Consider the following 16097-nt stretch of genomic DNA (forward strand, 5'->3'; position numbering starts at 1 on the left):
CACAAGGGTGAATTTGGAGTGATAAGAAAAATCATTTCTTACCTTTATTTTCAGTTCTATCATATCGCAGACTAGTTTTTAGTTGGAAAAATATTCCAGTCTCGGACCTGCAGGACTTTGAAAGCCCACAAACCTATAACCTTTGAGAGGCTTCTTGTCTCTCAAAGTAGCAAAACCGGATTTGATAGCTCTGCTTTAAAACAGAAAATCCTCCAAACAATGCTTTCAGATGGGTCAGCCATTGTTACAGGTTTGGTCTTGGGCTGATCCCTTCTCAGCAGTGCCAGTTCCCATAAGTGCTAGCCTTTTAAATGGAAAAAAAAAAAAAAAAAAAAGGCAGCTAACAATAAACAGAGAAAGTGCTTCTGCAAAGGGTAGGGGCAGGTTTCCAGCAACAGCCCAAACTACCCGAAGTTGACTTTACTTCAAACTTCTTTTACTTAAAGTCTTATTTGAGCTGTTACAGACCTGAACAGAGACCCCTGATAGTACAAGCCCTTTTTCAAGGTTGCAACGCTGCCAGAGCCTGCAAGTGCCCTGCTCCCGAACAACCTTTCACGGCTCGTGCGAAGCACAGGAACAAGCGTACCTCTGAGCTTCACGATCATCCTTGGGGTTGTAGTTGGACAAACAGTCCAGGATGAAGATCTGGCCCCACTCCGTGCACTCGTTTAAAGCTGTCAGCAGCTTGTTAATGTTCTGAGGGTTCAGATCCAGCAGGTTGCTGTTGGGATGAGATTCACTGATTTCCGACAAGGCAGCCACAGCGTTTGCCACCACCTGGGAGAAGAGACAAGGAGATGTGTCTTTGCTAACGTGCCACCAGCGGCTTGGCAGGGATTAATTTGGGCTGAGCATGGGTTACACATGGGAAAAAAAACCACAGAGATCCTGGTGTGTGCTACCAGCTCCTCAGCAGCAGCCACCGTGTCAGTCGTCCAAGCCTTCAGGGACCCAGTACAACCCCACAACCCAGAGCCCACAACTGAAGAGCCCAAAGCTTGACTGTAACCTTGCTCTTTGCCAGAATTTGAAGAGTCTCTTGGGGAGGAAGTGAAATAGCTCAGAGAGGGCTCCTGACACATACAGGAAACATGAAAAGCCAGCATGGGTGCAAAGAGCATTTTGCTAGAGAAATCACAACTGGAAAGCATTTTTGTTGAAGATAAAAGTTAAAGTCACCTCTGGACGGAATGGAGACCTGCGACCAGGACCTCACAAGAGACTTTACTCTGGAGGGAGCTTGAGATGGCATCAGAGAGTGTTCACGTGGAACAAGAACATCTCACCTTCCTCCGGGCTCCAGAATTCCACCCTGGCTTACTTCAAGTAGGCATCATCTCCCCCCACTTCCTGGAGATGCTCAACTGGTATAGTCAAAGTCTCAAAGCCTCTAATTGCCCTACTCATTCAGGAACGGATGCCCCTTGCCTCATTTCCCCCTGGCAGTCCCATGGCACATTGTTAAATGCAATCTGAGAAATGAGAAGAACTGCCTCCTCAGGAAGAGGAGGTATCAGGTGCCAGGCTGCCTTCACCTCTGTACAAGGCTGTCAGGTCACCCAGTTTGAAAGCAAACACACAGTTCCCTTAAAACGGACAACTCCTCTAAATTTGTACTAACACATATTTCAATTTCAAATTGAATTTGGAACCCATAGCGTCCATTTTTCTGCTTTATGGAGTCCTCTTAAAGTAAGCACTCCAGCACAACTCATCACTGAAAATATTCTTGCTACATTTAAGAGTATGTAAGGTCTTCTCTTTCATCTCACGGATGAAAGGAAACAGAGAGGAGGTCCAGGGTCCAGCCTGACAAGAGTGAGAAGTGGGAGTGCAACACAAATTTCTAATTCTTACTTCCGTGCTCAAGTTCAACCATTATTCTAACAGATGCCACGTGAAGATTTTTAAAATAGAAGAGCTGCAGAATATATAGACCAAAATAGAAAACTTGCAGACGAGACAACAGTCGTAGTTTTCTAACTAACTAAAAATGGATTTAAGCCTGAGTTTGACACACAAAACTGATATACCCAATAAAAAGACATTTTCAGGATATTTTACAACATATATCATGTCCAGCCCAACTCACAATTCATACTGAGTAAAATGAAGATTTATAGCATTGTTTTCTACGGGATTAGGGCAAAGAAGCATCTTATCTAAAATCATCTGATTCTCTGGATGACTAAAGATGCTTTTGATGCAGTACACTGAAAACAAGAACAGCATGACCAGAAAATTCTCTGCATTGTTCCCATCACTGCTTGTCATTAAACCAATATATTCCAAAGTCATTGCACAAGCTATGTTGATTGTTTTGCATTTCACACCTAGAGGTCAGAGAGAGAATTTTGATCCAAGATTTTATGAATTTCATTAGTTGAATGAGCCTTCTGTCACCAAAATTATTAGCAATCAGAACTGCTGTCGTCTTGTACTGTTTTAACGAGTATCTTATCAAGATATGCTGCTTATTCTTCCCATTATTTAATTTGCCTAATTCCTGCATGGTTAATGTGACACAGCATAAAACTGAAGTAAAATACATTTTTAATTTCATTATGCTTTGGAAGTTTACAAGTGAAGACAAATCATAAATGCAACCAAAAAGTTCAAAACCATTGTGAAAAAGCACTTATAAAATGAAATAAGGACTCTGGAAAAGAAATTTGAAGTAATAAAAAAAAAAAAAAGTGACAGAGCCAAAGCATGGCAGAAAGGTACCTGTCACTTGTGCTAAGGAACAGGGCTGAGCTTTGGGAAAAGCACTCACTGCCAGGCACTACCTTCATTGCAGTAACTGGGCCATGTGGATACCAAAACCCTGGGGCAAGTACAAGTCAAAGCAGCTGCGCTTAAGTTTCTCTCCTTGCAGAGTCAGTGAATTCTACCACTTTGAGTTTGCCACAGGCAAAGGATGCGCAGAAACGCTGTTTCCTTGGGCTGCCTGGTACACAGTAGCTCCAACCCACAGACCCGACTGTGAATAAGGTCTTGCTTTTAGGATCTTGCTGTGCTCTTTTCAGGAAGGAGCACAGCAGCGTAAATGCAAGTGTCCAAATCAAAGCTGAGGATGGGATACTCCATAGCAACCCAATAGATGTCAGATCTCCATTAAAACCACCCATGAGAAAGAGTGTCAGATGGCAAAATGCCCTGAGGAGTATGGGCTGTGGTCTCCTTGGGTGTTACAAAAAAAAGACTGAAAAGAGTTGTGAAACATTTGGTGGCAGCTCAGTTCTGCCAGATGGGCTGGGACATACAACTTCATAGTCCACAGTTACAGCTGGTCCTCACCTTCTACCTTAGCGGAATGGTGCTGCTGTCAGCTTGGTGACAAGAAGATAAGTGAAGAAAAAAGGGGTATGGGAAGAGATGGGGAGTATCTTCAAACTTTAAGCAGCATTTATTAAAAAAAAGTCCTTGCTGGCGATTCGCACCGAACATATTGATATATTATGGTATGCCAACAAAAATAATTAGCATCTTCAAGGCTTTTTACACAGCCGCAGCACAGTTGAAATGAAAACAGATTTCAGGAACCAGTCCAACATAAACACTGGTTCAAGTACGCACGCTCACCTCTCTTCATTGGCACTGCCACTGGCTTCATTACGAGACAGGAACACAGAAGCAACACAAGCCGGCACCGCATGGTTTCATTCTAGTACACGACGACTCCTGCTTTGCTGACAGCTCTCACTAAGGGATGGCTCAGGCAACACGTAAACAAAGATTGAAGCTAACAGTTATCACTCAGGTATGGAAAAAAGGTCCATTAAGAACCAGTCAACACCAATTCATGTGTTACATCACCTGGTAACCTAGTATATACTTTGGCAGTCACATAAGAGTGATTGGAAATGTTTAGAAAGTTGTTTTGGTCAAAGAAAATCTACAACATCGAAGCTGAATGAACCTTAAGTCTTCAACTCAATTGATACTTCTTCCTTAGCAGAGCAACAGAAGATAGCGAAGTCCAAACAGCAAGTAGAAGGTATAAAATGATAAAAAGTTAGCGATAAAAAATAACAGATTGGGTTTTTTACCTTGAAAATAAATAGCAATGATGTTGTACTTGCTGGGGGACACATTAAAAGTAAAGTTAAAGCTTTACAGGTGGTATAGGACAAAGTCGTCTATGGAACCAAAGAAGTTCCACAGCCAATGCCATACCTTCGCTAAGGAAAAAAAAGCCATAAGCTTCTTTAGCAAACAAAGCATTCTCTACTTTTCAAAAGATGCAACAAGCTCATTTTGATGAGAAACCAACCAGAAGCAGGATAACTTATTTCATAGCTTGGAAGGAGACTAAAAGTAGAAGAAACTAACATCTAGTACAGTCTTTAGTTCTCAAAAATATAGTTAAAGAAACTGCGGTCAACATACTAGCCGAAGATATGTGAGCCCAAAGAATTAATGAACAGGAAAAGCTTTTAAGACCTTAAACAACTCCATAGCAAAATGCCCCACCTGACTTGCAATTAAGAATACCGTCTTTAAGCTAACACCTACCAACCAATGAGAATCAGCCTAAAAAAACCACCTAGAAAGTACAAATGCAGCGTGCATTGAAGATTTAATAATAATAGGCCCCTGGCTTATTGATTTAAATCAGTTCACCCTGTGTACACTTCACCATTATTCAAATGCAGTCACAGCAACAGCCCCTGAGAGCACAGTGGAGCCAAACAACAATAAACCTGCTTTTTGCCTGGAATTTCCCAACAAATTTAGACTCTCAGAGAAGTGTCATTGGGATGAGAATAACTAAATCTCACAGGCTGTTATTAAAAAAATTAATAAATAATTCCAGCACTTAAAATTACACTACAGATTTAACAAGAACCCAACGTTTTTAAACCCACCTACAGACAAACCCCCTCTGTAGCCAGAGAGACCAGATCCGACCTCACGGAGAGCTGCAGAGGTAGGAACACTGATTTCCCAGTTATTCCTTCTGGCAGCTCAAACCTTTAGCTCAGAGAAAATGGTATAAAATACATTAACAAGGAGGAAAGGGGGTGGGTGAAAACCTGAGTGTCTGTCTATCAACCCACACGGAAAAGCTTTGCAGGGGGTGGGGGGGACAGGAGGGAAGCAAGGCGGATCTAGAACACCAAACACTCAAAGCAATCAGATTATTTTGATAGCATCCCAGGCTAATTGGAAATTAAACCAAGTGTGTAATGGAGTTAATGAAATACAGCGTTCTGCTGCTTAAAACAGGAACCTCTGGCTCTCCATCCCATTAAAACGAGGAGAAAAATGAAGAAAAGGAGGAAAAATTAAGAGGCTCTGAAGATATGCTGAGGAAAGGCAGCCTTCCCCACGTAGCTGGAGGCTCCTACCCTGGAGAGAGCCAGGCACCACGTGATGTTTTCGAGAATGGAGAGGTGCTGACATTTCTGAAGAGCACGCTGAGCTTGCATGAGACGTTCATGTCATTAAGCACAGACGCCCAGATGGGATATTAGGGGCATCTGCATGGATGCGTATTTCACTGGGCCACTCATTTTCACGGCCACAGATGATGCCGTACGCCTGAAAGGTCCCTAACAAGTCACCAACACAGACCAGCTCTCTCTCTGGAGTATGTGGCCCCTACTTCTGTTCACGTTAATTATATCTTACATCTACAAGCCCCCCCTTTACTTTGCTTCCCTAGAAACGCCCTATGAACTATTAAAATGGCCCAAGCAGGCAGGTTAGTGAGCCTATGTGAACCTCTCACACCGTTAATGCACGTAACATGGATTGCTTTAAATTGGATGCACGTTAATGCACGTAACATGGATTGCGAGACTAACACATCTCCAGTCTATGTACAGTCCTGGAAAGCAACAGCTCACCTGCTCAGCCTTAATTGTGACAGATTTCCAGGGCTCTGGGTAAGTCATTCATCTTCCGCTAATTCCATTGCAGGAGGTTGTACTTTAACACCTAGAAGTCTGGAACCGAGCTACTGGGTACGTGATCAGCTCCTGAGCACGTCCCGAAAATTGCTTGAGTGGGGAAGACCCCCTGCTTGCTTTCTGCAAGTGGGATGAATGCTTTCTAGAGGTGGCAATGAAAGGGAAGTCAAAGTGTTAGGCTTCCCACGGTGTGCTTGCCCTAACTGGTTTTTGCAATTCCCTGCACCTCCTATGCACCGCAAAAAAATACCACTTTGTGGCAGATTAAAACATCACTCCTGTTCTCACGTCCTTGCAAAACCAGAACGTGTTAATTGTAAGACAGGAAGCCATCCTTCCCCCATGGGTGAACCTCTTATGGGAGGTGGGCAAGAAGCCATTCAGGGATGGCTTCAACACAAGGGGTTTGTCCTTGGCACAGCTGAGCCCCCCCAGTGCAGAAAACCAAGGGTCTGACGCCCTCTCTGCTTCTTCCACAAATCACCGTGGTCTGATCCCAGCCTGGATCGGGCACCTAACACACGCCAAGAAGGTTTCTTTTGCGTTTTTTGGGGTTTTTTTTTGTAAGGCCCTTTGCAATTTTCCTTGCAGAGGTTCTCACTGGCACCATCCAGTGGCAATCGGCTGTTTCGGATCCAAGCTGCTATTTAGAAGAAAAGCACCGGCTAAGCATCAACAAAAACTTTATGTAGCTCTAAAAAGAGGGGGTGCAGAGTTACAAGACATCATAGCCACGGCGTTTGGTGACAAATTGTGCTTGTCAACAGCAAGAAGTGCCTGCTCCGATTGAAAATGTAACATCTAGACACATGTCAACAAAATTCCCCAGCACCCTGATGGATATTAGAGATCCTGGAATGATCTATTCAGCAAGACTAACACTTTGGAAATTAGACACATGCTGGTAGGAGTAATTGGAAGGAGATGGGCCTCTGATGGATGAATTTGTCAATTAAGCTTTATAAATGAGGGGTCTGGGAGTACAGGCTCTGCGGAGTTATAGAAACGCATGCGTTATCATACAAACTCATTGCATGTCTCTGCCAGAGCGCTAGTAGTCAAAAGGCAGGGGGGAAAGCACAGCTTCCATGGGAAGCGCTCAAGACCAGCATCCCTCATCCACAGCCTACCAAACAAGAAAAAAACCAAACAAAACCCAGAAATAAGGTCCTGTTTACAAGCTTGAAATTCCCTCAGACCTGTTTAGGATGAGAACCTGGAGAAAACTAGCTACTTGGTAAGTCAGACTCCACCCTACCTCTGGAGAAGCAGTTGCAGGGGCTCAGCCCAAAGCCCAGGACGGGTTTCCATGGGCAGAGGAAGCCGGGTGAGGATGGCAAACCAGAAGCCATGCCATCCATCACAGGCAGCAACAATCCCTTCTCTCCCAGCTTAAACCTTTGCAGTCTGACTGCTGCAGCACAGACATACAGCCTGGTTTCTGAACTCCCCTGGCAATCTCCCACGTTGCCACTTTTAAGCATCCCACCACATACATTAACATTAGCACAGCCACTGTTTTATACAGGCTCCTCCGCAACTTCTACCTATTTAATTTCCAGCTTGCTGCTGCTGGCTGGCTGCTTACTTTGCAGAAAGTGTTGCTCTCCCTCCTGGGGAGCCCCACATAAACAGCAGGAACGCCCTATAAAAAGCCCCAAAGTGAAGCCCCCATTCTTCATCAGCACAATGGTCTCCTTCTCTGTAATAAATCCAATACTGGGTAAACAAATTCTACCTACCGATGCCTACAAATGCCATCAGGTGTTTCCCAGAAGGAAATACTATCTCCACCTGTGGCACAAACAGATTAAAAAAACCCAAACCACACATAGGCCCAGCACAGACATGGTTGGGGGACTTCATTCTGCAACACCTCGGTTGAAAAGAACATTTCATGGCCGGTGAGGCAGCTGGGGTATCTCGGAGGCAGCTCCAGGCTGATGACATGCTGCAGAGCCACTGCCCACAGCTCCCAGCAATATTCAGCTCCATAATGGGATGTGAATTTTTAAGTTCTTACCAACCTCATAAGCAGGAATCATGAACCCATCCAGGAGTGGTGGTTCACTCCTTGGTACTAGATAAAATATCAGCTGCAGAGGGGAAAAAACAGAACTGTGAGAAGTTTCCCCAGGAAGAACAAGCGCTCTCCTGTCCCCATGAAGAAGGTGGTGTTCCACTGCCTGTCATACAAAAGAAGTCCCACGTCCCAGACTGCCTCCCACAAAGTCCTTTGGGGACTCAAAGGACCACCAACAGTTTCTCAGCAAGGGGCTCATTTCTCAGCTTTATTACACAAGCAGAGAGGAATAAAATTCCTGCAAAGTACGCAGCAGAGGACGGCCCAGGAGACAAAAGCTGCTTCTGTTTCTAAATAGACTCATACCTCAGGGCGCTGTCTCAAAGACATACTGCTTGCCAGCTAGTGGGGAAAAAAAAAAAAGAAAAACAACAAAATGAGGACCTTCTTCCTACGTAACATCGTCCAGGAAGCCCAAATGTACACCCTAAAGTTGCAGCTGGCAGAGAAGGAACCTACATGGCTTGCAGTCACAGCAGGAGAGACAAGAGAGCACTGCGCTCTCTATCCATAGGTTTTTAGCCTAGTCTGTGAACTACAGAAACTCAATACTGCCAGAGGGAATTCTGATTAGATCAAAAGGGACTTTGTCACCTCTAGTTGTCAGATCTCAAGAGATTCCCTTCTTAGTGCAGGCTATTGAATGCTAAAGGCAAAAAAAGAAAAAAAAAAATCACACAAAAGAGTTTAATTATATTCCACACACTTGGTATATTTACTAATCAGCTTCTTATGTGATCTCAGTTTAGTCCGTATTGATTCACAATAGTGTCTCTCCCAATAAACTGTGATGTGTAGATGGTGTAAAACATAAGGTATTATTGGACAGCACAGAAATGCTATGTCTATACAGCCCCTGAAAACACAGGAGCAGAACAGCCACACCTAGGAAAGCTTTGATCCAGCACATCGCAGTGATCAAGCAGAATATGAGGAAGAAGAAACGCTACAAGAAGGAATTAAAAACCCAGCAGCACCTCGAAAAGAACTGAGAGAAGGTGACATCATCCTAACTTAAGCCATGTGGATAACAGGTAAACTGACAAGAAAACTATCCCACGGGTTAAAAGTTACCCAAGAAGGTCGAGGATCCAAAATATTTGTAGAGAGAGAGGTTGTTCCATTCAGATACTGAAAGACCAGTAAGGTTTAAGATGGATTTCATCTTATGTTTTTCTGTTAATATTTACATTCCTGAAGAAAACCAAGGGCAGCGATAAACACCAGGAGGGATCTAGTTACAAAATAGGGTCTCTAACCATCAAGATCTCTGGTTCTGCTTTAAACTGCTGCCATCTCGTGGTCTTGCTCTGCATCACCAGGGCTCAGCAAAGAACGAGCAACCAGTCATTAGGTCCAATTCAGAACAAGACAATACCAGGAAAAAGAAAAAAAAAGTTTGTCCAAGACTTCAGAGAGCCTCAGTAAGTGTGTAACAGACCTACCTCATTATTATCTACTGCTGTTGCTGGGTGGGAACAGCATTCTGCAGTAATCTGCCATCCTGTGTATGAGCAGCAGCACAGAAAAATCCTGGGATGTTATACCGAAACTGTGTTTTGTTAGAAAACAAGGATTGTGTGTGTTAGAAAACACACTTTCCGAGTTGCACTATACCAAAGCTGCCAGCAAGAAAGGCCCTCAGGACTGAACAAGCCCAGTAGCACACTGATAGCCCAAAGCAGCCAGGCCCTAGGCTTATATTCCATCTAGACCTGGTTCTGCTGAGCTTTACACAAGGAAATGGAGAGCAAAAAAGGAGACTTGATTGCCTTAAGACAGCTCTGAGAAGAAATGAAGGTTCCCTCTATGGAGGGAAACTCTTTGGCAGGATCCCAAGTGACAAAGGGCAGCCACAAGCACTTTAGGTCCATCTGTAAAATGAGATTAAAGACTTCGTCCACAATCAAGCTTCTGCAGTGTAACCACCCAGTAACTGAACCGTGCCCTTGTACGCGTTACTGGCCCGTTGCCGGCACAAGGTAAGACATCTCAGATAGCTCAGCTCAAATGCAGTAAGCCACCAACCCATCTGGCAACTTGCTATATATATATATATATGTGTGTATATATATATATATCTCCATATCAATACATATGCAATTAGAAGTTTTAATTAATTCATCTAGGAGAAACTGCAAAGCTACCAGAGATTTTTCAGAAAAAGGGAGCTACTAGACTCAGGTGTCAGTCCTTTAGTCACGACTACAGCCAGCTCGTCTGGAAGGGTGCAATCCTGCACCTCTTCAGAAGATCACTCTATTACTGTATTTGAACAAAGGCAAGATCCTGACAACAAAAAGCCCAGATAAAGGGGAAAAGCACCTCGGCTGTGCAGCTACAGCACCTCAATAGGACTTCAAAGCAATGCCCTGAACACCCTCCATCTCTGTTCACATGATTCTGTGATAATAAACTATTAGTCAAAAAATATGGGGGGAAAAAAAAAAAAACCACAAACCAAAATGTTTCTGACAAGGTCACCTCCAACTTAAGTCATCTTTATGAGGAGGGTGATTTGAGCTGATAGAAACATGCACCCCAATCTCTGCACAATTACAAGGCAATTAGCAAGCCACAGATGGAGTTGTTACTCTACCCAGAACCCAGCTAAAATGGTTAGGACTTGCTCATGTGCTAGAGGCAGCCAATTACAAAATCATAACAAACCCTTCTTAAAGACTATTTTTCAACAGGAGTTTTATAGCTCCTGCTCAAAAATCTCATTTCTCAGAAGAGCGAACAAGTGTGGATTTCCCATCTAAAAAATTCTTCTTCATTAAGTGTCTAATGTTGCCTATTTCCACAAGTCATCAAAAGAGGAGAAACATTTATAATAATATAAATATGAATGAGTTTAGATAACAGGTTGCAATGATTGAGATGCACCATTTACAGAGGAATAGGCCATAAGGATACATCCATCTGTACCACTCTTTTCAGTATTCTTTCTTTTGATACCAGATACTGATACATAGATTTTACTTAAAAAGAGCTTCCAGGCAGGGCTGCACTCCACTTCATGATGGAGAAATGCTTTAATAAATATCAGCTTGCACACAAATATAACTTATTTGGCAAGCACAACTCCTGGTCATCAGGGACCCCCACTGGAATTTCACACAGAGAAAGTAGCAACAAGCTGGAGGGTTTGACTGGGAAGATGAACCTTAATTAGGGGTGGATAGATCCTGTGCTTTTGAGGGAACAACTGTTCCACAAAGGTGTGAATTTCAAAGGGGACCAAAGCAATAAACCTAACTAGAAGGAATGTCTGTATGTACTAAAAATTGTAACCGGATTAAATATTGTATTAAGTCAGCAGCTATAAAAGCCCAAAACCTGATACAATTTCTCCCCATGCACCCTTAAAAAGCAAGAATATAATGCCCTGTCTACAGTTAAAACCTGGAAAACAGTACACTGAACACCGGCCACGTGATCCTCTCAAAGCTGCAGTTCTGAAAACACACCATAGGCCTCTCCTCTTCATTGCTATCTCTCCTCCAGATTGCATTCTCCTGCCGGGAATCCTCAGCTTCAGGAAGAGCAGGCAAGCGTGACACGAGGCAGGTTCTGTGACCCTGCATGGATCAGGAGCTGCAGAGCCACCAGCAATTGCAGCAGCTGCAGAGGTTTCCCTGTCCCACCCCATCTTCATTATCACCAAGGAGCTCATTAGTTGCACCGATGTTTTATTAGGAATCCCTGTGCTACTTTTGGTGGTTTATTTAGCAAATGGAGCATACACTGCCCTTTGGTATTTCTCCTCTTCTCTCCATTCATTTAAGTCAGTATTAAGTTAATGTGCTTTTGAAATAGATATCGGTGCTCTCATAACGGCCAATGGTTCATTTACCAAAACAGTTAGTTCCATAGAGATCAATGAGCAGAAAGGGCAAGCAAAAACCTTATTAATTTCTCCTGAAGTACCACATCTTTTCAGCCTGAGCTCCTCAACTCACATCCACGTGGTTGTAATCAGCAGAGGAAAATTAAAGAGTTGGAACTAAGGCTAGGAGAAAAATAGGTTACATCCCTTTCCACAGCACACTCCATCACTGCCTGGGAGCTGGTGAATGCCAGGGGCCAGCATTTAAGTGGAACTAAAGCAGCCCAATCAAGTACTTTCAGAGGCTGCAAGGCACAACCTCAATATTAAATTTTAAAAAGCAGGTGTTCCCCTATATATTCAAAATTGCCCAGACAGCAAGAGCATCTTCAAGTAGTCATCAATATTCATGCAGAAACCTGGCATAAAAAAAAAATAATCAGGGAGGCATACAAAATAACAGCTTGTAGAAGAGCTGGGTATCAGAAGCAACAGGCAACTATATGTTCTGATGGGCATCGGCGCTCACAGACTTGTGCCTGTGAAAGGCAGACACCTTTAGTTTTACTGTCTCTAGAAAGCTGAAAGAAAAGCCATCAGCAGCCTTCACTCTCCTCCTAAAGGGGACAGCACCTTGTCACCTGCACTTGGCTTATCCAAACCTGCCCAAAGACAGCTAGAACAGGACAGCAATTTGCTTTATGTGGCTTGATGCATGCACCATAGAAAGAGCTGTTAGACCTGCTCTAATAATGTGAAATTACGTCTTTAAGAAGAGTTAAATCAGATCTGTGCTCTGGAAGAGCTAAAAAAGTAGCAGTCACATCCTTAAATGCCGAGTTAAACCAAGCTACAGAAGTTTCCTTCCCCGCAAGGAGTTATGGTATGGGTAAACTCACTGGATTCTGGTAGATCACAGGAAAAAATATTGAATTAAAGGATTACGCAGCAGGGCACTTCAATCCGTTGTGCACCATCTTTTAGTTGCAAAATAATAGTGGAAGATGCCTAGCGTGGAAATGGATCCTTCATCAACCCTATGAAATAGTGATTTAGTAGGTAATTTACTCCTGTGAAATTCTTGATCTCCACCTCTGCTCTGACAACTCATTTACCTTTATTAAAAACATAAGCATTGATTTTCTCCACTCATTACAGGCCAGTGGATTTATCTGCATTAGTGAATGAATTCATCTAACCTCTTACTCCAAGAGGAGCCAGAGCTTGCAGGAAAGCAACAGCTACAAGCTGTCACCAAGGCAGCAGCGTCGAGTATTTGCTCTTCTGATTCATCTGACCGGGAAGTTAAACTTTTGCTGCAGCACTCAAGATAGGAAAAAGCCCAAACACATCTAAGAATAGAAGGCATTTTTCCTATTTTCTGAGGCAACAAGCGTTTTCTAACCAACGCATTCATCAGGGTGCACCAGCTGCAATTAAAAAGCCCTCACGTTTCTCATTATCTGCCCATTACAAATTATTGATTGCCCATCAAGCAATGTGCTGGAAGGACATATACATTACCATGGGATTGGAGTCGGCAATCAGGTCACGCAGGGAATCCAGAAATCCTTGATCCTCCACCATCTGGGCATTGATGTCATGCAGCTTCGCCACACAGACAGCTGCGGTCTTTCGTACATAAGGGTCTTCATCCTTCAGACACTTGCGAAGAGGTTCACACAAATACTCTGTGATCTTGTCCACCCTGATGCATCCCATTGTACGGACGGCCAGAGCACGGATGAGAGGGTTTGGGTCTTCGCAGTCCTGCAAGGGGACAGAATATGCGGTAAACAAATCCGCATCACTAACCACTGATATCTTCAGGCTGTTCTTATTTCAAACTAAAAGCACTTTCTCTGATTACATGCTAAAAAAAAGGCAATTATTTCACATCAGGGATAAAAGGTGGAATTCTGATTCACAGAAACATTCTACACCATCTCAAGATGTTTTCAGGCTACGACAGCTTGTAAAATAGTAAAACTGTGATCTTGGTATGCCTTTGGTTCTCCCCAGGCAAAGCTTCTTTCAACACGATCTAGTAGCCAAATGCAAAGTACAGCTAAGCTAGAGAGGCAGCTCTCACCACCCAAAAGCTAGCCACAAGCAGCTTTCAGGCAGAATAAAATACTGGTTTCCAGCCTTACTGGCTTAAAGGAGAAAGAGAATATAATGGGGAAAGTCAACAATTAAACACAATGCAAAAGTCATCAAGGTCTATTTCTCACAGGCCACCAGTTGGAGACACAAGCATCCTTTAATATGTAACATACGAAGCAGTAGGCAAAGGCTAAATTACTAAAGAGAAGGGAATCTAAGACTTTATACTCCAAGCCTACATAATTTTTCATGCATCAAACCCATCAGACTCTGAGCAACACTCCTCCCAAACCAGCCTATAAAAGGATGGGTGCAGGACGACCCACGATAAGCGTAAGGTACATTTACCTTTCACAGTTTAAATTTCCTACTGCTGAAAAAACACCTGAATGCATGACTTTTCGCCCACACAAGAGAAGTGACGTCTCTTACCAGTGCATTCAACACCTTGAACTGTGAACTGCGTGTGAAGTGCTGAGCTAGTGCAGACTAGTGTCAACGCTTTCTCTTTACTAACACTTGTCCCTCAACTTGCCAAAAGGGATGTCAGACATTTCCTTGCACAGAAAAGCATGAAGCTGGAAAATACCATGTTTGTTTGTTAGTCCATTCTAACAGAATTCCACTAAAGATACGACAGACAACAATATTCTTTCCTGAGAGGAAGACAGGGACATCTTCTCTGTCCAGAAGAGCAAACCAGCTCTCAGCCTAGGTTCTTCTCACCTCTTTCAGCCTCAGGCACTATAATAGAAACTTAAAACACGATCAGACTCCCCAGTGTCTCAGATTTTATAATAATCTCTAGGAGTCTCAAAGTTTTTCTGAGCGCTAGGTTTTAACTTACATAACGTGGGACTGAAATAACATTTCCTAGATAAGGAGAGGCAACTTGACAACAGAATTAAAGGCAATACAGTTATCAGGCTGTTATTTTTTCCAGTGAACCGTCTTTCAGTTTCACCAAAGATAAAGGTTTTCCACACAGAGCACAGCTGAAACATTCAAACAAGAATTAGACATTCATATGACAGAGATACTACAAAGGTTCAAAGACAAACAATATAAAATCTGATATCCAATACCAGAAGTTGGTCTTTAACAACGATAAGTAAAATGAGAGGCAGCTTTCCCTAGAGCAGGCTCTCTCATAATCATTAACATGGGTGCTTAAGTCATCTCTGCAATAACTAGCAGTGGGAAGTAAGAGAGAGGACCCAGAAGTGTTGGATTCAGGATGCCAACTCCTTATTTTCTCCTCCTCTACAAGCTTCCCAGCCCAGAGACTCCAGTACAAAAGCCAAGATAAACAATGGCTCAGAAAGGCTAAAAAAGGAGATGTGGTGACAGCCACAGCACTGAACCTGATAAGCTGCGGGAGCAAATTACCTTCACAAAGCTGTTGACAGCCATAATGGCCATATCAGGCTGGCTTTTGGCGTAGTTCATCAGGTACAGGTAGACCAGCTTCTTCAACTCCAAGTTGTCGGTCTGCATGCAGTTCACAACATCAGGGAAGAGCGAGCTGGACAGACAAAGGACAGAGAAAAAGCAGTGAGATTACATGATATGCAAAGGGATAGTAACAACATCAAGGAAGCCAGGAAAACTGGAGTTCCACTCTAGCTACCCTGCTGTCTAATGAGAGGACAACCTCCCTCCCAAAACAGTTTGCAATGGCTTTCATAATAGCTTTATCATTTGAACTCTTCTAGGGCTTTAACATCAGTCAGTTCTGGAACAGCCAAAAGCTAATGCAACTTCCTGAAAGTGTTTTAATTAGGGAGTTCAACAAACAAGAAAACTCTATCATGTCAGGCCTGGATATGAGCCCACAAGAAAAAAAGCTGCTTAAAAATGTTTTGGTAATGCAGGACATTTACAAAGAACCTGCCAAATTTCAGACTAGTAAACTCTAGAGTGATTAGGAGCTTAAACACTGACAAGCTGAGTTTCACTCAAATCCCAAGTGGCAATCTGTAAAGAGCACAGGGTATCTACAGTTCTCAGGTATTTATGCTGTAGAGATCTAAAGGTGAAGGGCAAATGCTGTTGGCTAAAAGATTATTTTTCCCTTCCTCCCAGTTTATCTGTTTCTTCATTCTCCAATGAAGTCATGATGCTAAATTTGCAACCTTATATTAATTTCCGTGGC

General features: G+C 43.1%; 1 protein-coding gene across 2 annotated transcripts in view; it reads right to left on the minus strand.

Moving 5' to 3' along the window:
• The window catches only part of AP2B1 (adaptor related protein complex 2 subunit beta 1), an 81064-nt gene that overhangs the window by 57816 nt on the left and 7151 nt on the right, over positions 1-16097 (minus strand). For both annotated transcript variants that reach the window (XM_074160746.1, XM_074160745.1), the window contains exons 4-6: positions 15332-15467; positions 13361-13606; positions 590-780 (exon numbers count right to left, since the gene is read on the minus strand). In XM_074160746.1, the coding sequence (XP_074016847.1) occupies positions 590-780; positions 13361-13606; positions 15332-15467 (573 nt within the window). The remainder of the gene's footprint in view (positions 1-589; positions 781-13360; positions 13607-15331; positions 15468-16097) is intronic.

This window comes from Numenius arquata, chromosome 18 (assembly GCF_964106895.1).
Source record: "Numenius arquata chromosome 18, bNumArq3.hap1.1, whole genome shotgun sequence".
Taxonomy (NCBI): Eukaryota; Metazoa; Chordata; class Aves; order Charadriiformes; family Scolopacidae; genus Numenius; species Numenius arquata.